This window comes from Ursus americanus, chromosome 27, assembly GCF_024610735.1.
Source record: "Ursus americanus isolate L20-20 chromosome 27, mUrsAme1.1.p, whole genome shotgun sequence".
NCBI lineage: Eukaryota > Metazoa > Chordata > Mammalia > Carnivora > Ursidae > Ursus > Ursus americanus.
The window spans coordinates 9,905,096-9,931,089 of record NC_142153.1 but is presented as its reverse complement, the minus strand read 5'-3'; the positions used below and the strand labels follow the sequence as shown (position 1 = coordinate 9,931,089).

The window sequence follows — 25,994 nt, the reverse complement described above, 5'->3', positions numbered from 1 at the left end:
TGTGGCCAGTCCTGGTTATCCACACCAAGACTTGGTGTGCTCAGTATGTTCAATTTGAATCATTATAGTTGGTATGTAGTATAACCTTATACTGGTTTTAATCTGCATTTCCCTCTAAGCTAATGATATTGAATGGTGTTGAACATATTTTCAGCTTAATAGCTTTGTATATCTTCTTTAAGGAATATCCTATTCGAAAATTTTGTCCATTTTTAAAGACGAAAATAGAGATTTTCACACTTTTATTGAGTTGTAAGAATTGTTTATATATTCTGGTTATGAATTCTTTACCAGATACATGATTTTCAAGTATTTCTTCCTTATAGTGCTTTTTATGAGAAAAAGTTTTAATTTTGTTGAAGTAAATTTATCAATTTTTTTGTGCATCATGGTTTTATAGCTCTTATATTCAGTTTTATGATATATTGTGAGTTAATTTTTGTATATGTGTTTAAGTTCATTTTTATTTTTGCTATGTAGATTTCCAGTTATTCCAATGCCACTTTTTGAAAAGACCATTCTTTCCCCCACTTAATTGCCTTGGCAACTTTGTCAAAATCAATTGACCATAAATGTATGGATTTTTTATTGGAATCTCTATTTTATATCCTTAATCTGTATGTCTACCCTTATGGGAAAGTATACAGTTTTTATTACTGTAACTTTATACTGCATTTTGAAATCAAGTACTGTAAGTCCTCACATTTTTTTCGTCTTTTCAAAATTGTTTTGGCTATTCTAGGTCTTTTGCGTTTTCATATAATTTTATTATCAGCTTTCTGATTTTTATGAAAACTCCTGCTAAGATTTAGGTAAGTATTCCATTGTTTAATTGCATAGGCCAATAATGGGAGAATTGTCATCTTAACAATGTCAAGTCTTTTGATCCTTGAATATGATAGATGTCTTTATTAATTTGGGTCTTCTTTAATTTTTCTCAGCAATGTATTGTTTTTTACACTTTACATTTCTTGTACTTGTTTTGTTAAATCTATCCTTAAATTTTTTTTTTACTATTAAGATTAGCATTGTTTTCTTAATTTCATTTTCAGATTTTTCATTGCTAGTTCATTTTATGTACTGCCAATCCAGTGGAAGTCTTTTCTGGTAGGCAGCTTACTATTACTGGGTTCCCCGGTCAGTATTAGTCTGGCCCAATACCTAATCAATATGGGGTTTCCTCTGAGAAGGACATGAGGTGCAGCTAAAACAGTATAGGATAATTTACAACCCTTTTCTGCTGTTTTCCTGTGATACAACTGTGTAATTTCTGGCCAGGGGTTCCATCTTTAAATAATTTGTAAGTGTTTAGTTTCTACACAACTTTATCATCTGCCAAGATTTAAAAATCACATTCTCTGCTCCGTTGTTGATGCTGGATCCATATTTAGTTTTATAAGCTTATGCTTGTTTTAGTTTTGTTTTGAGTTTTTGGCTCATGAATTTTATTTGTTTGTTGATAAGAAATATGAGAGTGGAGTGTTAATAAATTTCAGTTTAGTTCTGTAATGTCAAGAATTTAAAAATTAAGGGACATCTGTATGGCTCAGTTGGTTAAGCATCTGACTCTTGATTTTGACTCAGGTCATGATCTCAGGATTATGAGATTGACCCAGGTCCTATTCCACATTGGGTGTGGAGCCTGCTTAAGATTCTCTCTCTCTGAGAAAGAGGTCAGGGTGTGTGTGTTGGGGGGGAGAAGTTAAGATGGTAGAGGAGTAGGGGTACCCTGAGATTGTCTCGTCCCTCAAAAACAGCTATATAGTTATCGAATCATTCTGAACACCCAAGAAATCAATTGGAGTTCTGAGAGAAAAAAATCTGCAAGTCTACGAGTAGAAAAGTGACCACATTTTGGAAGGTAGGAGGTGTCTAAGTTCACTTGGGGTAGATATACCTGTGGATCCAGCAGTGGGGAAGGAGCCTGCTTACGGCTGCTAGTTCAAGGTATTAGAAGCTGCAGAGCACAAAACCTGAACCTTTGGAAATTTGCTACCATCTTGAATATACCTGGCTTAAAGGTGCTCACGTTGAGAAGAGGGATGGAATCCCAGGAGTGACAGGGTGGTTTGAGGATCCCCTGGGTCACCGGAAGAATGGGCGGTGCCTTGGTGATATGCTGTTTCCAGGCATGGGAGCCAGGAAACCAGAAGGGAGCAGTTGGTCTTCGTGCTGACTTTCTGCTCTCACCTGAACTACCTTATAGTCACACGACCACTTTCCTGGGACTGGCCAGCAAGTATGGTGAGACCCTCCCCGGGAGAAACAGTGCAGGTCCCCACTATAGGAGTCCCTGAAACTTGGTCGCTTGCCTGAGATAAAACGGCTGAGACATGGGCAGGATGAACATAGGGTTCAGATGGAAACAGAGGACACAAGTAGGGTGACTGATTACTCTTCTGTCAGGGTTCACTGAAGAATAGGGGGTGCGAACTTTCAGCTCAGATGCTAGAGAACAGGACACAGCAATTTTCATCCTCATAATCAGTGCTGGAAGCCTTCAGGGAATAAAACAGCACCACCTAGTGAAGGCCATGACCACGTACACCTACCTCTGCAGCCTCCTTGTGCCCTGGGGACACATTCCCACAGAAACAAGTCAGCCTGAGAATCAGCACAGCAGTCCTTTCCTCCAGAAGACCAGCACAAACAAGTAGCTCGCACCAAGATTTTTAATCACAGAGTGCTGCATGCTTTAGCTCTAGGGGAAATAGGATGTAGCTTCCTTTTTCTTCTCCTTCTCCTTCTTCTTCTTCTTCTTCTTCTTCTTCTTCTTCTTCTTCTTCTTCTTCTTCTTCTTCTTCTTCTCCTTTTTAAATCTTTTATTTTTTAATTTTTATTTTTACATATATGTGTGTGTATATATATATGTAAATTTTTTCTTTATTTTCACTTTATTTTATTTTATTTTTTTTATTTTGGGACATAGACTGTTTAACAAGCAGACCAAAACACACCCAGTATCTAGTTTTTTGTTTTTGGTTTTGGTTTTCTTGTTTGTTTTTTTTTTTTCTTTTTCTTTGTTTTACTTTGTTGTTGCTGTTTGTTCTTTCTCTCTTTCTCTCTCTCTCTCTCTCTCTTTTTTTTTCTGGGCAAGATGATGAGATGGAGGAATTCACTCTAAAAGAAAGAACATGAGGTAAAACTCATGGACAGGGATTTAATCAATACAGATATAAGATGTCTGAACTAGAATTTAAAAGAGCAGTTATAAGGATACTAGCTGGGAAGACACTATAAAATCCCTTACTATAGAGATTAAAGAAAAATCTAGAAAGGCCAAAATTAAAAATGCTATAACCAAGATGCAGTTCCAAGTGGAAGCCATAAACACAAGGATGGATGAAGCAGAAGAGTGAATCAGTATAAAATTATGGAAAATAAGGAAGCTGAAAAGAAGAGGGAGAGAAAACTATTAGGTCATGAAGGTAGACTTAGGGAACTCACCAGTTCCATAAAGGGAAATTATATCCATACCATTCGAGTACCAAAAGAAGAGCAGGGAAAAAAGGGCAGAAGATTTCTTTGAACAAATTATAATTGAGAACTTCCCTAACCTGGGGAAGGAAACAGGCATTCAAGTCTAAGACTCACAGAGAACTCCTCTCAAAACAAACAAAAACAGGTCAATAGGATGACATATCATAGTGAACCTTGTAAAAACCAGAAAGACTCCACCCAGAAATTGATAGAACTCATACAGGAATTCAGCAATGTGGCAGGATACAAAATCAATGCACAGAAATTACTTGCATTTCAATACACTAAGAATAAGGAAGAAGAATGAGAAATCAAGGAATTGATCCCATTTACAATTGCACCAAAAACCATAAGATACCTAAGAAGAAACCTAACCAAAGAGGTAAAGGATCTGTACTTTGTAAACTATAAAACGCTTATGAAAGAAATTGAGGAAGACACAAAGAAATGGAAAAACATTCCATGCTCATGGATTGGAAGAAAAAATATTGTTAAAATGTCTATACTACCCAAAGCAATCTACATATTCAATGCAATCTCTATCAAAATAAAACCAGCATTTTTCACAGAGCTGGAACAAACAATCCTAAAATTTGTATACAACCAGAAAAGACCCTGAACAGCCAAAGTAATGTTGAAAAAGAAAAGCACAGCTAGAGGTATGACAATTCCAGACTTCAAGCTGTATTACAAAGCTGTAATCATCAAGACAGTATGATACTGGCATAAAACAGACACGTAGATCAATGGAACCGAACAGAGAACCCAGAAATAGACCCTCAACTCAATGGTCAACTAGTCTTCGACAAAGCAGGAAAAAATATCCAATGGAAAGAAGACAGTCTCTTCAACAAACGGTGTTGGAAAAATTGGACAGCCACATGCAGAAGAATGAAACTGGACTATTTTCTTACACCATACACAAAAATAGACTCAAAATGGATGAAAGATCTAAATGTGAGACAAGAATCCATCAAGACCTTAGAAGACAACACTCACAGCAACCTCTTTGACCTTGGCTGCAGCAATTTCTTGCTAGACGTGTCTCCAAAGGCAAGGGAAATAAGAGCAAAATTGAACTATTGGGACTTCAAGATAAAAAGCTTCTGCACAGCCAAGGAAACAGTAGACAAAGCTAAAAGGCAACCTATGGAATGGGAGAAGATATTTGCAAATGTCTTATAAGTTAAAGGGCTAGTATCTAAAGCATATAAGGAACTTAACACCCCAAAACCAAAAAATCCAGTCAAGAAATGGGCAGAAGATATATGAACAGGCATTTCTCCAAAGAAGACATACAAATAACCAACAGACATGAAAAAATGCTCAACTTCACTCAACATCAGGGAAATACAAACCAAAACCACAACCAGATACCACCTCAAACCTGTCAGAATGGCTAAAATTAACAAGTCAGGAAAGAACAGATGGTGGGGATGCAGGGAAAGGAGAACCTCTTACACTGTTGGTGGGAGTGCAAATTGGTGCAGCCACTCTGGAAGGCAGTATGGAAGTTTCTCAAAAAATTAAAAATAGAACTACCCAGCAATTGCACTACTAGGTATTTATCAAAAGGATATAAAAATAGTGATTTGAAGGGGCATATGCACCCAAATGTTTATAGCATCAATGTCCACAATAGCCAAAATATGGAAAGAGCTCAGATGTCCATCAATAAATGAATGAATAAATAAATGAATGAATAAAGAAGATGTGGCATATATATATATATATATATATATATATATATATATATATATATATATATATATATATATAGTGGAATATTACTCAGCCATCAAAAAGAATGATCTTGCCATTTTCAAGGACATGGATGGAACTAGAGGCTATTAGGCTAAGTGAAATACATCAGTCAGAGAAAGACAAATATCATATGATTTCACTCAGATGTAGAATATAAGAAACAAAACAGATGAACATAGGGAAAGGAGAGGAAAAATAAAATAAGATAAAAAAGAGAGAGGCAAACCATAAAAGACTCTTATCTGTAGAAAACAAACAGGGTTCCTGGAGGGGCAGTGGGTTGGAAGATGGGGTAACTGGGTGATGGACATTAAGGAGGACACTTGATGGAATGAGCACTAGGTGTTATATGCAACTAATGAATTATTAAATTCTATCTCTGAAACAACACATTGCATGTTAAGTAACTTGAATTTAAATTTAAAAAATCATATTAAAAAAATGATCCTCTCTCTTCTCCCTTTGCCCTTCCCCTGCTTTCTCTCTCTTTGGAAAAAGAACTTTAAAATTAGAAAATGGACTGGTTAAAAATACATAAAAGCATAATTCATAGTTCATGAAAGTATAATTCATTTTTGTATATTGACTTTGTGTGGTACAAACTTGCTGAACTCATTAGAATTTTCAGATTTTATTTGTTGATTCTTTAAAAATTTCTGTGAGCAAAATTTTGTCATCCATGAAGAACACTTTTATTTTTTCTTTTTCATCTATTTGTATGTAATACCTTTTTCTTGCTAATTGAATTTGAAATAATTTCAGTCCAACTCTATTGATGTGGTGAGAGTGGATATCTTTGCTTTGTTCCCAATCTTAAGGGAAAAGCATTCAGTTTTTCATCATAAGTATGATGTTAACTATAGTTTTTTTCTTTAATAAATGTCTTATCTTCCGAAGTAGTATCTTTCATTCCCTTGTATATTATGTTGTTTTTTTCATCGTTTCACCATTCCACTTGTTTCATAAATTGTTTTCCTGATGTTCATGCTTTTTGCCCCTAACAGGCTGTTGGTCTACTTTTTACTACATACCTATTACCTAAAATAATGCTCAGTAAATATGTTGCAAACAGTGACCAAATCAGCTCAGTGTATTTTCTCACTATTTCATTTTATCCTTTGATTACTGATTCTATTTCTTTGCTGGTTATGGATCTGTTCAGGTTTTCTATTTCTTCCTTTTTCAGTTTTGGTAGTTTATATATTTCTAGGAATGTATCCATTTCTTCCATACTGCCTAATTTCTTGGCATATAATTGCTCATAGTGTTCTCTTATAATTGTATCTCTTCAGTGTCAAACAACAGGTTTTTATTTCAAACATTCAATTATGTTGAGCAAAAGCTCTAAAATGTACTATTAAAATTAATACAAACATGTCTACATTGTCATTAAAAGAATTTTATTATATTAAAAAAATAAAAAATGTGTTAAATACTGAGGCTTAAAACTTAAAATTCAATTGTTTGACATGGGGAAAGTAAATAAAATGAACACAGTTCTTAATGTTTAAAGATTAAAGTTCACAAGATAGAAAAATAATAGGTCTTGTTTAAAACAGGATGAAATGCAATAAAAAGATTTTTTATTTTTTTAATTACAAGAATAGGTGAAATTTAAAAAGTATGGTAAAACATTAGTATGTTTTAAATGCAATGAATATTTTTTAAATGTGGTTATTTTTTCCATAATGCAATAATTTTTGTCATATCCATTTTTTTAAAATATTTTAGGCAGTCTGGGGGTGTAAAGGAGTTTAGCACCTGTACTTTGGATGACTTTAAATACTTAGCCTCCAATTCTGGCTTTGAATGTCTTCAGAACATCCTTCCTGAAGTCCCAGTTTATAAACAAGCACAGAAGAAGGTATGTGGCAATGGAAAATTGGAAAAAGGCGAAGAGTGTGATTGTGGCACTGTAAAGGTTAGTAGAATTTTTTTCAATTTTTAAAAATTTCCTATATATGTGTATATAGGTAAAAAAATGTGTATATATGTGTATAATAGGTAAAAAAGAAGACGACGACCTTGTCTTTTAGAAAAATAAATTTGAAAAAGACCTTCTTTGGGGAAGATGGAAGCCTTTAAATTTCCTAATTTTGCTAATTTTTGAAGTGGACAGCAAAAGCCTTTTGGATAACGTTTACCTTCATAGATTGCCTTCTGACATTCTTTAGTGTAACTGTCAATTCCAAACTGTCAATTACCACAAAGGTTGTCTAAAGAGTTGAAGAAATATATCTTTAAAAACAAGCAGTAACAGGGGCGCCTGGGTGGCTCAGTCTTAAGTGTCTGTCTTCGGCTCAGGACGTGATTGCAGAGTCCTGGAATTGAGCCCCACATCAGGGTCCTCCGCTGGGAGCCTGCTTCTTTCTTTCCCACTCCCCATGCTTGTGTTCCCTCTCTCGCTGACTGTCTCTCTCTCTGTCAAATAAATAAAATCTTTAAAAAATAAAACAAGCAGTAACAAAAACAGGAAAATCTAAAGGCAATAAACTGTTACCAGTGAAATAGTAAAATGTATTGTTTGCTATGTAAAGCGAAAAGCTTTCTATTGACAGGTGATGCCAATTAAAAGTATTTTTTTTAAAATCTGTCACCTGTAGAAAATATAAAAATGCAGAACAATGATCGAACTGAAAGAAAGATGAAAGAGGAGAGAGGACGTATTGACAATAAAGTAAAATAGTCATATGAAAACTCTCAGAGATAGCCATTGTAAAATATGAAACATTACTAAAAATATTAATATATATTCTTGTATTAATATATAAAATATTAATATTTATTCTTAAAATAAATAATATATAAAATAAATAATATATAAAGATATACAATACATTATATATTGAAGTATTATATATTATAACTATGTATATATTCCTATATATATATATATAGGAATTACATGGCCCTGGAACACATTTAAAAGAAGAAAGAAGCCGGAGGAGAGTTTACAATTGAAAAAATTGCAGCTGGAATTAATAAGGATTGTGAGTGTATGTCTTTCTAGCCTAAGAGAGCTCCTCTACCTCCGCAGCTGTGGCAGAATTAAATAGCTGTGGAAAATTGCAGCTCTACTGATTCAGTATGAGAGAGAACAGATTTCAGAGATAGGAACCACTGGAAATTTAAGAGGAAAACCCTGAAAGGGAGAGAATTGTGAACGTGGTAAAACCTAAAATCTGATGATTAATTTTACACATATTTGGCTGACTGCTAAAATATGTGTGGCCCAGAAATACCTCATGGTGCAAAAAATGCAGGGTGAGACCCTTGAAACACACAGGTGCACCAGGTGAGCACGATGAGTTTGAGACTGGGACTGCAACTGGAAATTAAAGAGGAATCTTAAGAAACAAGGAAATTACAGATAGTTTGTACTCTAAGTGCTATTTCTACCTAAGTCCTTGGCTGAATGTCACATTACATCAGGGAATCAGGCTAAAAATTCAGCAGTTGGAAGCCATATGAGTTGAGCAGAGATAGCTGTGGCACTTGTAGGGGAGAAAAAGCTTACAGTTTGTTCCCAGGTTACTTAACACCCTAGTCGGCAAAAACAAAACAAAACAAAACAAAACAAAACAAAAAACATCCAGAGAACAGGTGAATACAGGCATTATATCATTCTATCTATAATGTTTAACTTATTAACCAAAAATTTACTAGACAGAGAATTAGGGGAATGTTAACCATATTTAGGAAGATATGCAGTTAAGGGAAACTGACTCTGAAAAGTCCAAGATAATGTATTTAACAGAAAAAGACTTCACAGTAATTATTTTGAATATATTAGGAGCATTAAAGGAAATTATGCTCAAATAATTTAAGGAAAAATTATCCTAGTGAGTGAGCAGCTAGAGAATTTCAACAGAAATGTGTTAACTATAAAAAATATATAAATTTAAAGTCTAGAAGTGGAAAGTACAATAAATGAAATAAAACAAAAGCAGAAGAATCAATGAACTTGACCAAAAGCAGAAGAATCAATGAATTTGATCAATAGAACAATAAGAACATATAATCTATGAAACAGAGAGAAAAAGAGTTGAAGAAAAATAACAAAACATTAGACACCTGAAAGGAAATATTAAGTACCCAGTGAAGGTGTAACTGGATTTTAAGATAAAGAAAAGAGAAAGTAGGTGGCAGAAAAAAAATCTGCAGGAATAATGCTGATTATTTTCCAAATTTGAAGGAAAACATTTACTTACAGATCCAAGATGCTCAGCATTATAACTGTAAGTAGATAGAAACAAAAAACTATAAGCAGATAGACACAAAAAAACCCCACTTCTATACACAGATTAATAAAACCCCCCAAAGTCCCAAGACAGAAAGAAAACTTAATTTCAGCCTGAAAAAAAGACACATTAGGTACAGGATACAATGATACAAAATATAGCTGACTTCTTATAACCAGTAATGGAGGTCAGTAGACTTTGAAAAGACAAACTAAAAGTGCTGAAAGAAAAAAAAGTCAAGAACCAAGGTATCTATACTCAAAGATATTATTCTTTGGAATGGAAGCAAATAAAGTTATTCTCAGTTAAGCAAAAACTGAGACAATATGTCACAGTAAGCTTGCACTACAGAAAATTCTAAGAATTTAAAATATTTTATGCAGAAGGGCCAATGCAGTAGATGGTCAGTCTGTGCTACAAGAGGATGAACACAGGAATTGGTAAATATGTGGGTGAATATAAAAAATTATGCTTTTTCTTTTCTGCTCCTAATTTTACTTACTACATTGTATATATGCACAGATATGTAAATACATATACTTATTCACTATGCATTCATATGTACATAATACACATATGTGCATATAAATATGTATTTACATGTGTATTTATGTACACATATACACATATATGTATGGGTATGTATGTGTTTATGTATAAATGCGTATAAACACAAATATACATACATATGCACATATACACACTTATGTGTATATACGTGTGTGTATATCTACATATCTACATCTATACAATAATAATAACATCACTATGGAAGTGTACATTGAAAAAAGCTTGCAAGGTTTCTATAATTTACCTGAAGAAAATCAGTATTAACTTTAAATAGATTATGGTATTTAAAAGACACTTACTGTAAATCCTGGAGCAAATATTGAAAAATTATGCAGAGATATAGCTAAAAAAGCCAATAAAGGATTTATAAAAATACTTCTTCAACACAAAATAAGACAAGAAGGAAAGAATTGAGGAACAGAAACATGATGAGATAAATAGAAACAGCAAAATAACAAATTGAAATACATGCATGTCAACAATTACATTAAATGAAAATAGGCCCCACACTCTAATCAAAAGGCAAAGGTTTTCACACTAGATAAAAATCGAGAAATAATCACAGGCTATCAATAAGAGATACATTTTAACCCCAATAATCTGTATCACAGAAAATAATAGAATGGAAAAGGATATAAAAAGCAAAGAGTAAATACAGGAGAGCTATAGTGACTATATTAATATATAAAATAAAAATAGAGTAATGCTTCAAAATGAAAAAAAGGATAAAAACATAAGGAGGATATAACAATAATAAATATATAAAGATTTATAAAAATATATTTACATATATACACACACACATTAAATCTTCAAATTTTATGAAGAGATCACTGGCAGAACTAAAGAGAGAAACTGACAAATCTATCATATTTAGAGATTTATTCCACATCTATCACTAACTGATAGAACAACTAGACAAAAAAATCGGTACGGATATAGAAGACCTGAACAATACTACCAATCACCTTAAAATAATGATATTTATAAGCCACTATATTTAATAGCTTAAATATAAAAATTCCTTTCAAGGGAACTTGGAATATTCATCAGGATAGAATATTTGAGGCATGAAATAAATCTAAACATATTTATTTTGTGTTGAAAATTAAATTAGAAACCAAGAATAATAAAATATCTTGAAAACCCCCCAAATATTTGGAAATTAAACTACCACTTCTAAATGGCCCTTGGCTCAAAGATAAATTACAAAAGCAATTTTAGGATAGATTTTTAACAGTATGCAAATTTAAACATAACTTCAAAATCAATGAGATTCAGTTAAAAAGTGTTACAAGAAAAATCTATAGCTATAAATGCTTATATTAACAAAAAAAGGTCTAAAATCAATTATTCAGAATGGTACTTAAAATAACTAAAATATTAGTCTAAGTTAAATCTAAAGCAAATAGAAGGAAATAATGCTAAAGATAAAAGTAGAAATCAATGAAATAGAAATCAGAGAATAAAAATCAACAAAAATGAAAGCCAGGGCTTTGAAAATAATCAATATACTTGATAAACATCTTGCTGTGCTGGTGGAGAAATGAAAGAAAAAAGAAATTCCAAGTATGAGGAATGAAAAAGGGTACATTACTTACTGCACATCCTACAAATGTTTAAAATAGGGAATATTAAAAAACTATTTTATGTAAATGAATTTGGCAATTTAGATGAAATTGCCAAGTTTCTTAAAAGACAAATTATAACGGATGTGAAAGAAGAGATCATTTGAATTTGTCTGTTTGTTTACAGAACTGTACACATAAAGACTGCTGTGAAGCTAGATTATGTGTAATGAAAAAGGGTAAACAATGTGGTTCCGGGGAATGCTGCACACTTGATTGCAAGGTAAGAGGCAATCTATTTTATAGAAACTCCGCATTAAATTTCTTGAAATACTTGTTTCAAAAAGATGAAAAGCATGTCAATACCCTATCGGCCCTTTGCATTGTATTATATCCAAACACATTAACTTTAAGTAGTTACCCCTCTTACGCTTCAGTCCATTCAGTAATCTGTCATTTCCAGGATGCTTATGTACATAATGCCTGATGATTCTTCTCTCCTGAGTTGAATTCACATCTTTATACCTTATTACAAATCTTTCTTGTACCTGTTGTGATATTTCTCCAATCAACATACATCTGAAGCAACCGTCTTAAGGTCTTGTTTTCTTTTCTTTTTAGTTTAAATTCAATTAGCCAACATATGATACATTATTAGTTTCAGATGTAGAGTTCGGTAATTCATCAGTTGCATATAACACCCAGGTCTTATTTTCTAACACCATACCTCACATGGGGTCAAGAAGTTAGATTAGTTTGTTGTTGTTTTTGTTGTTGTTGTTGTTGTTAGCTAAATTCTTTTCACTATCTTCTGGTAAAGTCTGCTGTTCCTTTTCAATTCAGTTATTGTTATGATCAACCAATCCCTCTTTATTGAAAGTATTTAAAGAATTCCTGAATAATTGTCTTGTACCCAGGACAATTAACTGGAATCCCAAAGAAAAAAGAAACTGCTGAACAAGGTAAATGACACATGTCCATAAGATTGGAGTGAGAATACGCTTTTATCTTTAAACTTTTTTCCCCAAACATTACTGAGATATAAATGACACATAATGCTGTGTAAGTTTAAGGTGTACAATGTAATGATTTCATGTAAGTATATATTATGAAATGATTACAATAAGGTTAACACATTCATCATTTTACATAGCAAGAACATTCAACATTTAGTAAGAAACTTTCAAGTATACAATACATTATTAACATTAGTCACCATGCTGTACATTAGATCCCCAGACTGATTCATTTTATGGCTGAAAATTTGTACCCTTGACCAACATCTATCCATTTCCCCCACAGTTTTATTTCTTCCTTTCTGATTTGAATGCCTTTTAATTCTTTTTTTTTTTCTTGCCTAATTGCTCTGGCTAGGACTTCAAGTACTATGTTAAATAGGAGTGGTAAGAATGGACAACTTTGTATTGTTTTTGATCTGACAGGTAAAGATTTCAGCTTTTCACTATTGAAAATTGTTAGTTCAGGCTTGTCATATATAGCTTTTATTATATTGATATATGTTTGTTCTATATCCAAACTGTTGAGAGCTTTTGTCATGAAAGTGTATTGAATTTTGTCAGATGTCTTTTCTGCATCACTTTAAAGGATTACATGAATTTTACCCCTATTTATATTAATGGGGTATACTATGTTTATTGATTCCTGTGTGTTGAATCATCCTTGCACCCCAGGAATAAATCTCACTTGATCATGGTATATGATACTTTTAATGTGGTGTAGAATTTGGTGCGTTAGTATTTTGTTGAGAATGTTTGCATCTATATTCATCGGGTTATTGGCCTGTAATTTTCTTTTCTTGTTACTTTCCTTGTTTGTCTTTGGTATCAGGGTAAAGCTGGCATTGTAAAATGAGTTTGGGAGTGTTCCCTCCTTTTTAATTTTTGGGAGAGTTGAGAAAGATTAGCATTAATTCTTTAAATATTTCATAGAATTCACCTGTGAAACCATTTACTTCTGGTCTTTGTTAGGAAGTTTGATAATAAATTCAGTCTCTTTACTTGTGTATGATTTGTTCAGGTTTTCCATTTCTTCATAATTCAGTCTTGCTAGGTTGCCTGTTTCTAGGAATTTATCCATTTCTTCTAAAGTGTCATGCAGGTTTGTAGGTAGATAATTGTTATTGTTATTGTCTCTTATGATACTTTGTATTTCTATGGTATCAATTTTAGTGTCTCCTCTTTCTTTCATAATTTTATTTTATTGAGTCCTGTCTCTTTTTCTTGTTAGTCTAGCTAAGGGTTTGCCATTTTGTTTATCTTTTCAAAACCCAGCTCTTGGTTTAATTGGTTCCCCCCCCATTGTCTGTCTGGTCTCATTTCATTTATTTCTGCTCTGATCTTTGTTATTTCTTTCCTTCTACTAACTTGGGGCTTAATTTATTTTTCTTTTTTAATTCCTTTAGGGATAAAGTTAGGTTATTTGAGTTTTTTTTTTTAATGTAGGCATTTATTGCTGTAAACTTACCTCTTAGAACTGCTTTTCCTATGTCCCTATGTTTTGGTATGTTGTTTTTTTGTTTGTTTGTTTTAATTTTGTTTATTTTAAAATACTTTTCTGATTTCCTTTTTTTCCCTTCTTTGGTCCATTGGTTTTTCAGGAGTATGGTGTTAAATTGCAAATTTTGTGAATTTTTCAGTTTTTTTCCTGAGGTTTCATACCATTGTGTGTGGAAAAGATATTAGATATTATTTTAGTTCTCTTAAATTTCATAAGACTTGCTTCGTGGACCAACATACATTTTATCCTGAAGAATGTTCCATGTGTGTTTGAGAAGAATATGTATTTTGTTCTTGTTGCACATAATGTTCTATATAATTTAAGGTCCATTTGGTCTATAGTTTTATTCAGGCCTGCTGTTTTCTTCCTAATTTTCTTTCTGATTGATCCGTCCAGTGTTAATAGTAGGGTATTGAAGTCCTCTACTATTATTGAATTGCTATCTATTTATCCCTTCAGTCTGTCAATATTTAGTTAAATTTTTAGGCATTCCAATATTTGGTGCATATATAGTTACAACAAATGTTATATTCTCCTCACATTTATTTATTTATTTATTTATTTATTTATTTATTTATTTATTTATGTGTGTGTGTGTGACTGATGTGTTTGAAAGTCTATTTTATCTGATTTAAGTATAGCAAACCCTGCTGTCTTTTGGTTATCATTTGCATAGAATATTTTTTTCTTCCCTTTATTTTCAGCCTATGAATGTCCTTAAAGGTAAATTGAGTTTTTTGTAGCCAGCTTATTGTTGGATCTTGCTTTTTATACATTTTCCGCTCTGTGTCTTTTGGTTAGAGAAAATCCATTTACGTTTAATTATTGATAGTTAAGAACTTTGTATTGCCATTATGTTAATCATATTCTGGGTTTGTTTGTTTTAGTTCTTTTTTCCCTTTAATCCTCTCTTGCTATCTTCCTTTGTGATTTATTTTTTGTAGTGGTGTGCTTTAATTTGTTTCTCTTTACCTCTTGTGTGTCTACTCTAGGTTTCTTTTCTGTGATTGTCATAAGGCTTACATAAAATATTTTATAGATATAATAGTCTATTTTTAAGTTTTTATTTTAATTCCTGTCAGTTAACATATGGTATTATATTAGTTTTAGGTATACACTGTAATAATTCAGTATTCCAGTAGTTCCATACATCACCCTGTGGTCATCACAATAAGTGCACTCCTTAATTTCCATCACATATTTAACCCATTGCCCTACCCACCTCTCCTCTGGTAATCATCAGTTTGTTTTCCATAATTAAAAGTCTGTTTCTTTATTTGACTCTCTCCCTCTCTTTCTCTCTCTCTTTCTCTCATTTTTTTTTACTTTTGCTTGTTTGTTTTATTTCTTAAAGTCCACGTATGAGTGAAATCATATGGTATTTGTCTTTCTCTATCTGACTTATTTCATTTAGCATTATACTCTAGCTCCATCCATGTCATTGCAATGACAAGATTTCATTCTTTTTTATGGCTGAATAATATTCCATTATATATATATAATATATATAATATATATATCCATTATATATATCCATTATATAATCTATATCTATATCTATATCTATATCTATATCTATAATCTATCTATATCTATATCTATCTATCTATCTATCTGCCACATCTTCTTTATCTGTTCATCAATCAATGGACACTTAGGCTGCTTCCATATCTTGGCTATTGTAAATAATGCTCCTGTAAACATACGCATGCAGGTATCCCTTTGAATTAGTGTTTTTGTATTCTTGCGGTAAATACCCAGTATAGGGCAATTGTTAAATTATAAGGTAATTTTATTTTTATTTTTATTTTATTTTTATTTTTTTTAAAGATTTTATTTATTTATTTGACAGAGATAGAGACAGCCAGTGAGAGAGGGAACACAAGCAGGGGGAGTGGGAGAGGAAGAAGCAGGCTCATAGCGGAGGAGCCTGATGTGGGGCTCGATCCCATAACGCTGGGATCACGCCCTGAGCCAAAGGCAGACGCTTAACTGCTGTGCCACCCAGGCACCCCTCTTTTTATTTTTTTAAGTTTTTATTTGAATTCCCAGTTAGTTAACATACAGTGTAATGTTAGTTTCAGGTGTACAACATAGTGATTCAACGCTTCCATACAACACCTGGTGCTCATCACAAGTGCAATCCTTAATACCCATCCTATAATAGTCTATTTTAAGCAATAATAACCTATTTTCAGTCACATACTAAAGCTGTACATTTTTAATTCTCATTTAATTCCCCCTCATTTTGTACTATTAATATCACACTTTGCATCTTTTTATATTGTGCATTGTTTAACAAATCTTTGTAACAATATTTACTTTATATTGTCTTTTAACTTTTAAGTTTTGTACTAGAGATAAAAGTATTTTGCCACCATTAGAGTATTAGAGTATTCTGAATTTGAGTATATATTTACATTTACCAGTGAGTTTCGTACTTTAAATGTTTTCATGAGTTGTGTCCTTTCATTGAATTTGATGAACTCCATATAGTATTTCTTATAAGATGGGTCTAGAGGTAATGAACTCACTTAGCATTTATTTACCTGGGAAGGTCTTTAAGTCTCTTTAATTTCTGAAGGACAGTTTTGAGATGTATAGTTTTTTGTTGTTGTTGTTTTGTTTTGTTTTTTTACTGGAAACAATTTTTAATATGGCTAAAAGTCTGTTTAACAGTAAGAAAAGAACTTAGTTACATTACCAAAAAAAAGAAAAAGATAAAAAGGAAATTCTGTTGTCCTTTTTTTTTTTTGATGTAAAGTTCGATGATTCATTAGTTGCGTATAACACCCAGTGCACCATGAAATATGTGCCTTCGTTACTACCCATCACCAGCCTATCCCATTCCCCTACCCCCCTCCCCTCTGAAGCCCTCAGTTTGTTTCTCAGAGTCCATAGTCTCTCATGCTTCATTCCACCTTCTGATTATCCCCCCTTACTTTATCCCTTCCTTCTCCTACCGATCTTCCTAGTTCTTATGTTCCATAGATGAGAGAAACCATATGATAATTGTCTTTCTTTGCTTGACTTATTTCATTTAGCATTATCTCCTCCAGTGCCGTCCATGTTGCAGCAAATGTTGAGAAATCATTCTTTTTGATAGCTGAGTAATATTCCATTGTATATATGGACCACAACTTCTGAGATGTATAGTTTTCTTATCCAACAGGTTTTTTTTTTCTTTCAACATTTAATTTATCATCCCACTCTCTCCTAGTTTACAAAATTTTTGCACAGAAATCTGCTGATCACCTTATGTGGATTCCCTTATATGTGATGAGTAATTTTTATCTTCAATTTTTGCTCTCAAAGTTTTCCTTTGACTTTTAACATTTTGATTATAATTTGTCCTGGGCAATCTTAAGTTGTTTTTGCTTGAAGTCATTTTAGCTTTTTGTTCCTATCTGTCTATACTTCTGCCAAAATTTGGGAAATTTTTTTATCTGGTATTCTTTAAATAATCTTTCTATTCTTTTCTCTCTTGTTTTCTCCTTCAGGGACTCTCATAATATGAATTTAATTTGCTTATTGATGTCCCATAATTCATGTAGGCTTTCTTCACTCTTTTTTTCTTTTTGCTCATATAACTAGCTAATTTCAAATCAACAGTATTCCAGTTCACTTATTATTTCTTCTGCATGATTGATTCTGATGTTGAAGCCCTTTATTGAATTTCTCATTTCTGTTATTATTTTCTTCAACTTTAGGATTTCTCTTTGGTTCCTTTTGATGGTTTCTATTTCTTTATTACTTCATTTTGTTCTTACACATTTTCCTGATTTTGTTCAGTTGTCTATATGTGTTCTCTTGCATTTCATTGAGTTTCTTTAAGATGATTATTTTGAACTTTTATGAAGCAATTCATAGATCTCCATTTTTTGTGATTGGTTACTCTAGCTTTATTAGTTTGCTTTCATGGTATCAGAGTTGCCTGATTCTTTGTGATCCATGTTGCCTTTGGTTGGTATCTGTGCATTTAAAGAGCAAACACCTCTTGCAGTCTCTACAGAGTGGTTTCTGCAACTAAAGATCGGTCAGTTCCTAGGCTGATAGGATTATCTCCAGCATTGGCAGTTGCTGGGTTAGAGCCTGTTTACAAGGCTGTTTCTGAGTCTGTAGTGGGATATGCAGTTGTCGGGCTTGTTACCTGGGGCTTGGGTGGGCATGGATTCTCTTTGGTTCCTATATAGGATTGCCTCTAGTACCTTGTTTGGTAGGGTGACTGTGGGACAAGGATCTGCTTCAGGGCCCACAACTGGGTGTTCAGACAGCATCCTGTTACCTGTTGTGTGGATGGTTATGACTCCCACTAAGTTCCTAGGAGGTCTCTTGCCAGATCACTGGGGAGGTCCTTTTGTGGTCAGGGATGGCCCTGACCATGGCTTTGAATGGCTGGAACTGTGTTGATGTGCTGTTTCAGGGTCCATAACCAAGATTGAGATCTGAGGACCTGGCTCAGGAGGCACAGATGGGCATGTCTCCTGCCAGGTCCCTGACTCAGCTAGGCAGCTCTCTGATAATGGCTGGTGGGGTTGGATGCAAGTATAGGGCCATTTCAGGATCTTCTTAGGTACAGTCTGGAATGTCTTCTGCCGCATCCTTGTGTTGGGAGGACAGCTGGCAGGCTATAGCTGGCTTGTAGGGGCTGAAACTGACAATTAGGCACTTTCTGGATCTCCAGGGGTACAGATAGGAGTGTATCCTACTGATTTTTTCATCCAGCATGACTAATGGTGGACTGTATCTGTGAGGGGGCTGGAGCCAAGTGTAGGAATTTTTGAGGATCTCTGGGAGTATGGACAAGAGTGTCTCCTGACAGGTCTTTTTGTCAGCAAGGCTCTTCGTGGATGGAGGCTCGAAGAGGCCTAGCACATAATATGGGGCCCTTTTTGGATTCCCAGCCATAAGTGGGAGTGTTTCCTGCAATTTCCAGGGCTGGCAGGACTGCTTGGGGACGGGACTGGGAGGGAGGCTGGAGCTGAATATAGGGCCTGTTCTGAATCTTTGGTGAAGATGGGGGTGTTTCATGTCAAATCCCTCTACCAGCAGGATGGTTTTCAGGCTGCTGCTGGTTGGGGGCTGGAGCTCAGTCATGTGACCCTTTCAAACTAGTCAAACTAAGTTTGTTGTACTCCTGGACCACAGCTGTTTCATGGGCCATTTCAGGGTCTACACCTGGAACTAAGGTCTATGTGCCTCTTACTCATGCATGGGTGGGTGTGACTCCTCCTGGATTCCTTGGCATATGATGCTTATAGCAGGGTCATTGCCACGTGGGGCTGAGACGAGACTTGGGTATGGAGATATTTCTGGGTCTTTAGTTGGGTCAGAAAGTAGCTCCCTGGGTGAGGGCCTGCCTTTTCAATTTAGCTTTCCTCAATCTCAGAGTTCAGCTGTGTTTCAGTGTCTCCTAGTTGTTTCCCAGAGCTTTGCTGAAGGCACTTTTGTCTGTGGATTGCCGTCAAGTATTGTTGCTGAGGGGAAATATGAATAGGGGATTCTTATACTGCCATCTTGTGACATCGTTCTTTGGATGTGCTTTTAAAATTAAGTTGTAGGATACAGAAGCAATTTCAGGAAACTGTCATTCTCAAAAAATTGCAAAGGTTGACCTCTTTGAATTAAGACAATGTCATAAGAAGGGAATTGAACACAATAAAATTAATGGTGTATGAAATAAACAATGATTACAGATGAACTAAATTTGCAATTTAAGCATGAAATCAACACTAATCTTAGTGGACCCAAATTTCTGTCCCTCAAACTAGGCATAGAGTTACCTGGAAGGCAAATATTAAGAAGATAGAGCCAAATGTAAGGATTAGAGCAGAAGGAAAAACAGAGAGAGAGAAAAAAAGGATAGGACTGAAAACACAGTAAGTTTTCTTAATATCAAAGAAAATTGGTGTAATTCTGTTAAATGTAGCAGGTAGACACCACTCTACTTTACTCATATCCTTAAAACTAATGTACAGCAACAAAGTGTGGAGAAAACAACAACCAAAAGCTACAAATAAAATCTCAGTGAATTTGGATGAAATAAAAGGTTTACATTAGGAGCAGATACTCATTTACAGTTTATTTGCAGCTTGAATTGTTTATCTACTCACTAATTCAGAAAATATTTTACCCCATACCGAGAGGTATTACAGAGGATTAATCTTAAGCAAACAAATATTTAAAAGATAATTTCAGATAGTGATATGTGATTTAAAAATAAAATAGGGCTGGGGTGCCTGGGTGGCTCCATCTGTTGAGTTTGCCTTTGGCTCGGGTCATGATCTTAGGGTCCTGGGATCGAGCCCCGGCTTTTCAGTGAAGAGCCTGTTTCTGCTTCTCCCTCTCCCTCTACTGCTCTCCCTGCTGTTCTCTCTCTCTCTCAGTCAAATAAATAAATAAAATCTTTTAAAAAATTGGGCAAAAGAATAAAGACTGAGTGAGGGTGTATTTTAGTCAGGGTAAACAAGGAATAGCTCTTTAAGGGATGACATTTGATCTAATATCTCAGTGACAAGTAGAAGTATTGGTATAGAGGATTCAAACAAAAGAAAGTGATAAAAAGATTCTAAGAATGGGAAATGAATAAATGAAGAAAAATGGCTTGTTATGTTCTTATAATTTAATGACTGATAGAGAAAGAAATAGTGTATTGAAACTAGTTTATGTGACTTTTCAGAGTTGTTCAGCCATGTTTTTCTGCTCATTGCTACTGATTAAAAGATAGAAGTGCCTAATTAACATTTATTTCCAAAATATGGCTTCTTTGTTATAAAAGCCAATTCAAACCATAATCAGATAAGGTAATAATTATACATTTTTCTAGAACATGGTTGACAAATCAGACATTTTAGAAACTGGCTTCTGTTTTAAAGACAATAAAATAAAACTCTGGTAAATAACTTTGTAAAAATGAAGACTTCATATACAATATGATTAATTTACCACTTGATTTGCTATAGTACATGGTCTCCTGGACTGAGTCTGTAACTACCCGGATATGCTTGGCCATGTTTTTCTGCTCAATCCAAAAGACAGATTGTTTGGGGGTGCCTGGGTGACTTAGAGGGTTGAGTGTCTGCCTTCAGCTCAGGTCATGATCCCAGCGGCCTGGGATTGAGCCCCGCATCAGGTTTCCTGCTCAGTGGGGAGCCTGCTTCTTCCTTTACCTCTGACATTCCCTTGGCTTGTGCTCTCTGGCTCTCTGTCTGTCAAATAAACAAATAAAATCTTCAAAAAAACCCAAAACACAAAAAAACAAAAGACATCGTTTGAAATGCAATGTTTCATATGCTCTTTCTGGAGACAGCAACTAAATATCTTCGGTAAAGCTTTGGCCAGCTTACCAATGCACCAACCATCTTGTATTTGTTTTGCTTTGATCTCCCTAGGCTCCCAAACCTTAATGACTCATTAGGATATAAGTTTTGCTTCAAGCTCTGGTTTTTGGAGAACCTGTACTATGACAGACAGGGTCAGAATGGTAGGAAAGAGTCAGATTCTATAAGGCAATGGTATATTATTAACTGTTGCTGCATAATATATTACCCTCCAAATTAAAATTCACATTTTCCCTCACAGTTTCTGTGGGTCAGAAATCTGAGTGTAGCTTTGCTGGGTCTTCTGGCTCATGGTTTCCCACAACCAGACTAAAAATCATCATTGGTATAGAATACTTCTACCACACTGTCAAACAACTTAACCAAATTGATATTAATGAGCACTCCACCCAGCAACAGCAGAATATACAGTATTTACAAGCATGCATTGAATATCTTTGAGGATGGACCATATACTAGGCTATAAAGCTAGTCTTAGTATATTGTAAAAGACTGAAATCATACAAAGCATATTTTCTGATATCAATAAAATAAAATAAAATAAATCAACAAATGAAGGAAATTTAATAAATCTACAAATATTAGAAATTAAATAACACATTTATCAATAACCAGTGTGTCAAAGAAGAAATCACAAAGAGTTTAGAAATATTTTGAACTGAGTGAAAATGAGAAAACAACATATCAAAACATGGTATAAAGGTAAAACAATGTTTAGAGGGAAATTTTTACTTATAGATGTCTATATTGGAAAATAAGAAATAAGTCAATAATCTAAGCTTGTACCTTAAAAGTCTGTAAACAGAAGAGCAAATTAAATTCAAGGCAAATATAAGGAAGGAAATAAAGTTTGAGAGGAAATCAGAGGAACCAAAATTGGTTCTTTGAAAAAAAATCAATAAAAATGGATAAGCCTTTACCTAGACTAAGAAAGAGAGGTTTCACAGAAATGAAAGGGGAGAATCAGTACTGAACTTACATGATTTAAAAGAATTATAAGGAACCCTACTACCCTACTACCATATCCAGCAAATTAAACAACATAGATAAAATAGGAAGACACAAATTATCAACACTGACTTAAGAAGAAATAGAAAATCTGAATGGATGGGTAAAGAAATTGAATTAATAACTTAAAATCTTTCCACAAAGAAAAGCTCAGGTCCAGATGGCTTTATTGGTGAATTCTATCAAAAATTTAAAAAAGAAAGAACACTAATATTCCACAATCTCTTTCCGAAAATATGAGAAAAAAAAAAAAACCCTTTAAACTCATTCTATGAGGATAGGATCACCTGAATACCAAAGACATCACAAGAAAACTATAGACGAATATACTTTATGAATAGGGATGAAAAATCCTAAAAAAGTTACAAGCAGAATCCAGAAACATATGAAAAGGATTATCCTTCATGACCAAGAGGGATTTATAATATAACACACCATATTAATCAAATAAAGGAAAAGACATGGTAATCTCAAAAGATGCAGAAAAAGGACCCACTCATTACAAAATTGCTAACAAATTAGAAATAGGAAGGATCATAACCTGATGGAGAGCATCTATGAAAAATCTAGAGCTAGCATACTAATGATGGAAGTCTGAGTGCTTTCCCCCTAAAATCAGAAACAAAGCAAGAAGGTAGGCTCTCATCACTTCTATTAAACATTGTAGTAGAGATACTAGAGAGTACAATCCAGTAAGAAGAAGAAATAAAGGCATAAAATTTGGAAGGGGAGAAATTACAACAAACTCTATTTGCAGATGACATGATCCTGTATGTAAATACTCCTAAAGAATCTACCAAAAATGCTTTTTAAATAAATGAGTTAATCAGTCACAGGATACAAAAATGAACTGTATTTCTATATAATAGAGTGAACAATCTGAAAATGAAATTAGGAAAACAATTTCATTCATAATATCATTGAAAAGTACTCAGGAACACATTTAATAAAAGAAGTGTAGAACATACACACTTAACAAAACATTGCTGAGAAAAATAAAAAATCTAAATAAATGGTAAAATGTTCGATGTGAATGGATTGGAAGACAGTATTGTTAAGACCACAATTCTCTTTGTCAGAGGTCCCCAAGAGTATCCCCAGGTTTGTTTGTTTGTTTGTTTGTTTGTTTGTTTGTTTGTTTTTAAAGATTTTTTTAATTCATTTGAGAGAGAGGGAGAGAGCATGAGCAGGGGGGACAGGCAGAGGGAGAAGCAGACTCCGCACTGAACAGGGAGCCAGATGTGAGGCTCTATCCCAGGTCTGATCCCAGGACTCAATCATGACTTGAACTGAAGGCAGATTCTTAACCATCTGAGCCACCCAGGCACTCCTTATCCCCATGTTTAATTAATCAGTAGGAGGATTCATAGAATTTAGCATGTAGCATACTCATCACTATGCTTTATTACAGCAAAAAAAAAATACAAAGCAAAGTCAGCAAAGGATATCTTTCCATTTATGTGTGTCCTCATGAATTTTTCATCAGTGTTTATATTTTTTAGTTTCCAGGTCTTATACCTCCTTGATTAAATTTATTCCTAAGAATTTTATTCTTTTTGCTGATGTTGTAAATGGGATTTTTTTCTTAATTTCTTTTGTAGATAGTGCATTTGTAGTATGAAGAAATACAACTGATTTTTATATTTTTATTTTGTATCTTGCAACTTTACTAAATTCACTTATTTTATTTTTTTAATAATATTTTTTAATTATATTATGTTAGTCACCGTACAGTACATCCCTAGTTTTTGATGTAAAGTTCCATGATTCATTACTTGTGTATAACACCCAGTGCACCATGCAATACGTATTAAGAAGGTCACTTATTATTTTTAATAGTTTTTTTTTTGTAGAGTCTTTTGAGTTTCCTATATATAGGATCGTATCATCTGCAGAAACAACTTGACTTCTTTTCCAATTTGGATGCCTTTTTTTTTTTTCCTTGCCTAATTGCTCTGGCTTGGACTTCCAGTACTAAGTTGAATAAGCGTTGTGAGAAAGGGCACCCTTGTCTTATTAGCTAAGGGCTTATCATATATGGCCCTTATTATGTTGAAGTTCATTCCTTCTATACCTAAGTTGTTGATAGTTTTTATCATGAAAATATGTTGAATTATGTCAAATGCTTTTTTCTGCATCTAATGAGATGATATTATTTATTTAAATTCACTTAGCCAAAATATAGCACATGGTATTATTTTTAATCCTTCACTTTGTTAATGTGACATATCACATTTATTGAATTGCATATGTCCAAACATCCTGAATCTTAGTGATAAGTCTTAATTGATCATGATGTGTGATCCTTTTAATGTGCTGCTGAAATTGGTTTGCTAGTATTTTTTTGAGAATTATTGTATTTATGTTCATCAGGCCTGTTCATCAGGTCAAAATTACATTAGCATATAATTTTCTTTTCTGGTAGTATCTTGGTCTGACTTTGGCATTAGGATAATTCTGGACTCATAAAATGAGTTTGGAAGTTTTCCTTCCTATTCAGTTTTTTGGAAGAGATTGAAAAGGATTAGCATTAAGTATTCCTTAAGTGTTTGGTAGAAATCGTCTGTGAAATCATCTGATCCTGGGATTTTCTATGGTGGGAGGTTTTTAACTGGTAACTGATTTGATCTCTTTACATTATTTGTTTGTTCAGATTTTTCTTTTTTTTTTTTTCCCATGATTCAATCTTGATAGGTCGTTTCTAGGAATTTATCCCTTCTAAGTTACATGATTTGAGATATATATATATATGTGTGTATATATATATATATATAGTAGTTTCTTATGATCTTTACATATATATACATAGTAGTTATATATATATACATATATATATAGTAGTTTCTATATATATATATAGTAGTTTCTATATATATATATAGTAGTTATATATATATACATATATATATATAGTAGTTTCTATACATATATATATAGTAGTTTCTTATGATCTTTACATATACATACATAGTAGTTATATATATATATACATATATATATAGTAGTTTCTTATGATCTTTTCCATTTTTGTGGTGTCTGTTGTAATGTCACCTCTTTCATTTATAATTTCTATGAGTCTTCTCTGTTTTTTCTTAGTTTAGCAAAAGTTTTATCAATTTTATCTTTCAAAAACCAGCTCTCATTTTCACTGATGTTTTCTTTGTTTTTCTCATCTCTATTTTATTTATTTCTGTTTAAACTTTATTTCTTTTCCTCTGGTAACTTTGAGCTTAGTTTGTTCTTTTTCTAGTTTCTAGAGATGTTAAGAAGATCTTCCTTCTTTTTATTGTATGTGTTTGTCACTATAAGTATTCCTTTCAAAATTGCACTTAATGAATTCCTTAATTTTTGAATTGCTGTAGTTCAAGTTTTCATTTGTTTTGAGATATTTTTTTGATTCCCTTTGATTTCTTTTTTTTTTTTTAAAGATTTTATTTATTTATTCGACAGAGATAGAGACAGCCAGCGAGAGAAGGAACACAAGCAGGGGGAGTGGGAGAGGAAGA

The 25,994-nt window shown here is 33.4% G+C and overlaps 1 protein-coding gene across 1 annotated transcript in view; it reads left to right on the top strand.

The window, feature by feature from the left end:
* LOC123780384 (disintegrin and metalloproteinase domain-containing protein 5-like) overlaps nucleotides 1-25,994 on the top strand; it is a 140,022-nt gene that overhangs the window by 35,119 nt on the left and 78,909 nt on the right. Inside the window, exons 12-13 of the mRNA XM_087856318.1 lie at nucleotides 6,976-7,165; nucleotides 11,811-11,906. Coding sequence (XP_087712444.1) covers nucleotides 6,976-7,165; nucleotides 11,811-11,906 — 286 coding nt within the window. The remainder of the gene's footprint in view (nucleotides 1-6,975; nucleotides 7,166-11,810; nucleotides 11,907-25,994) is intronic.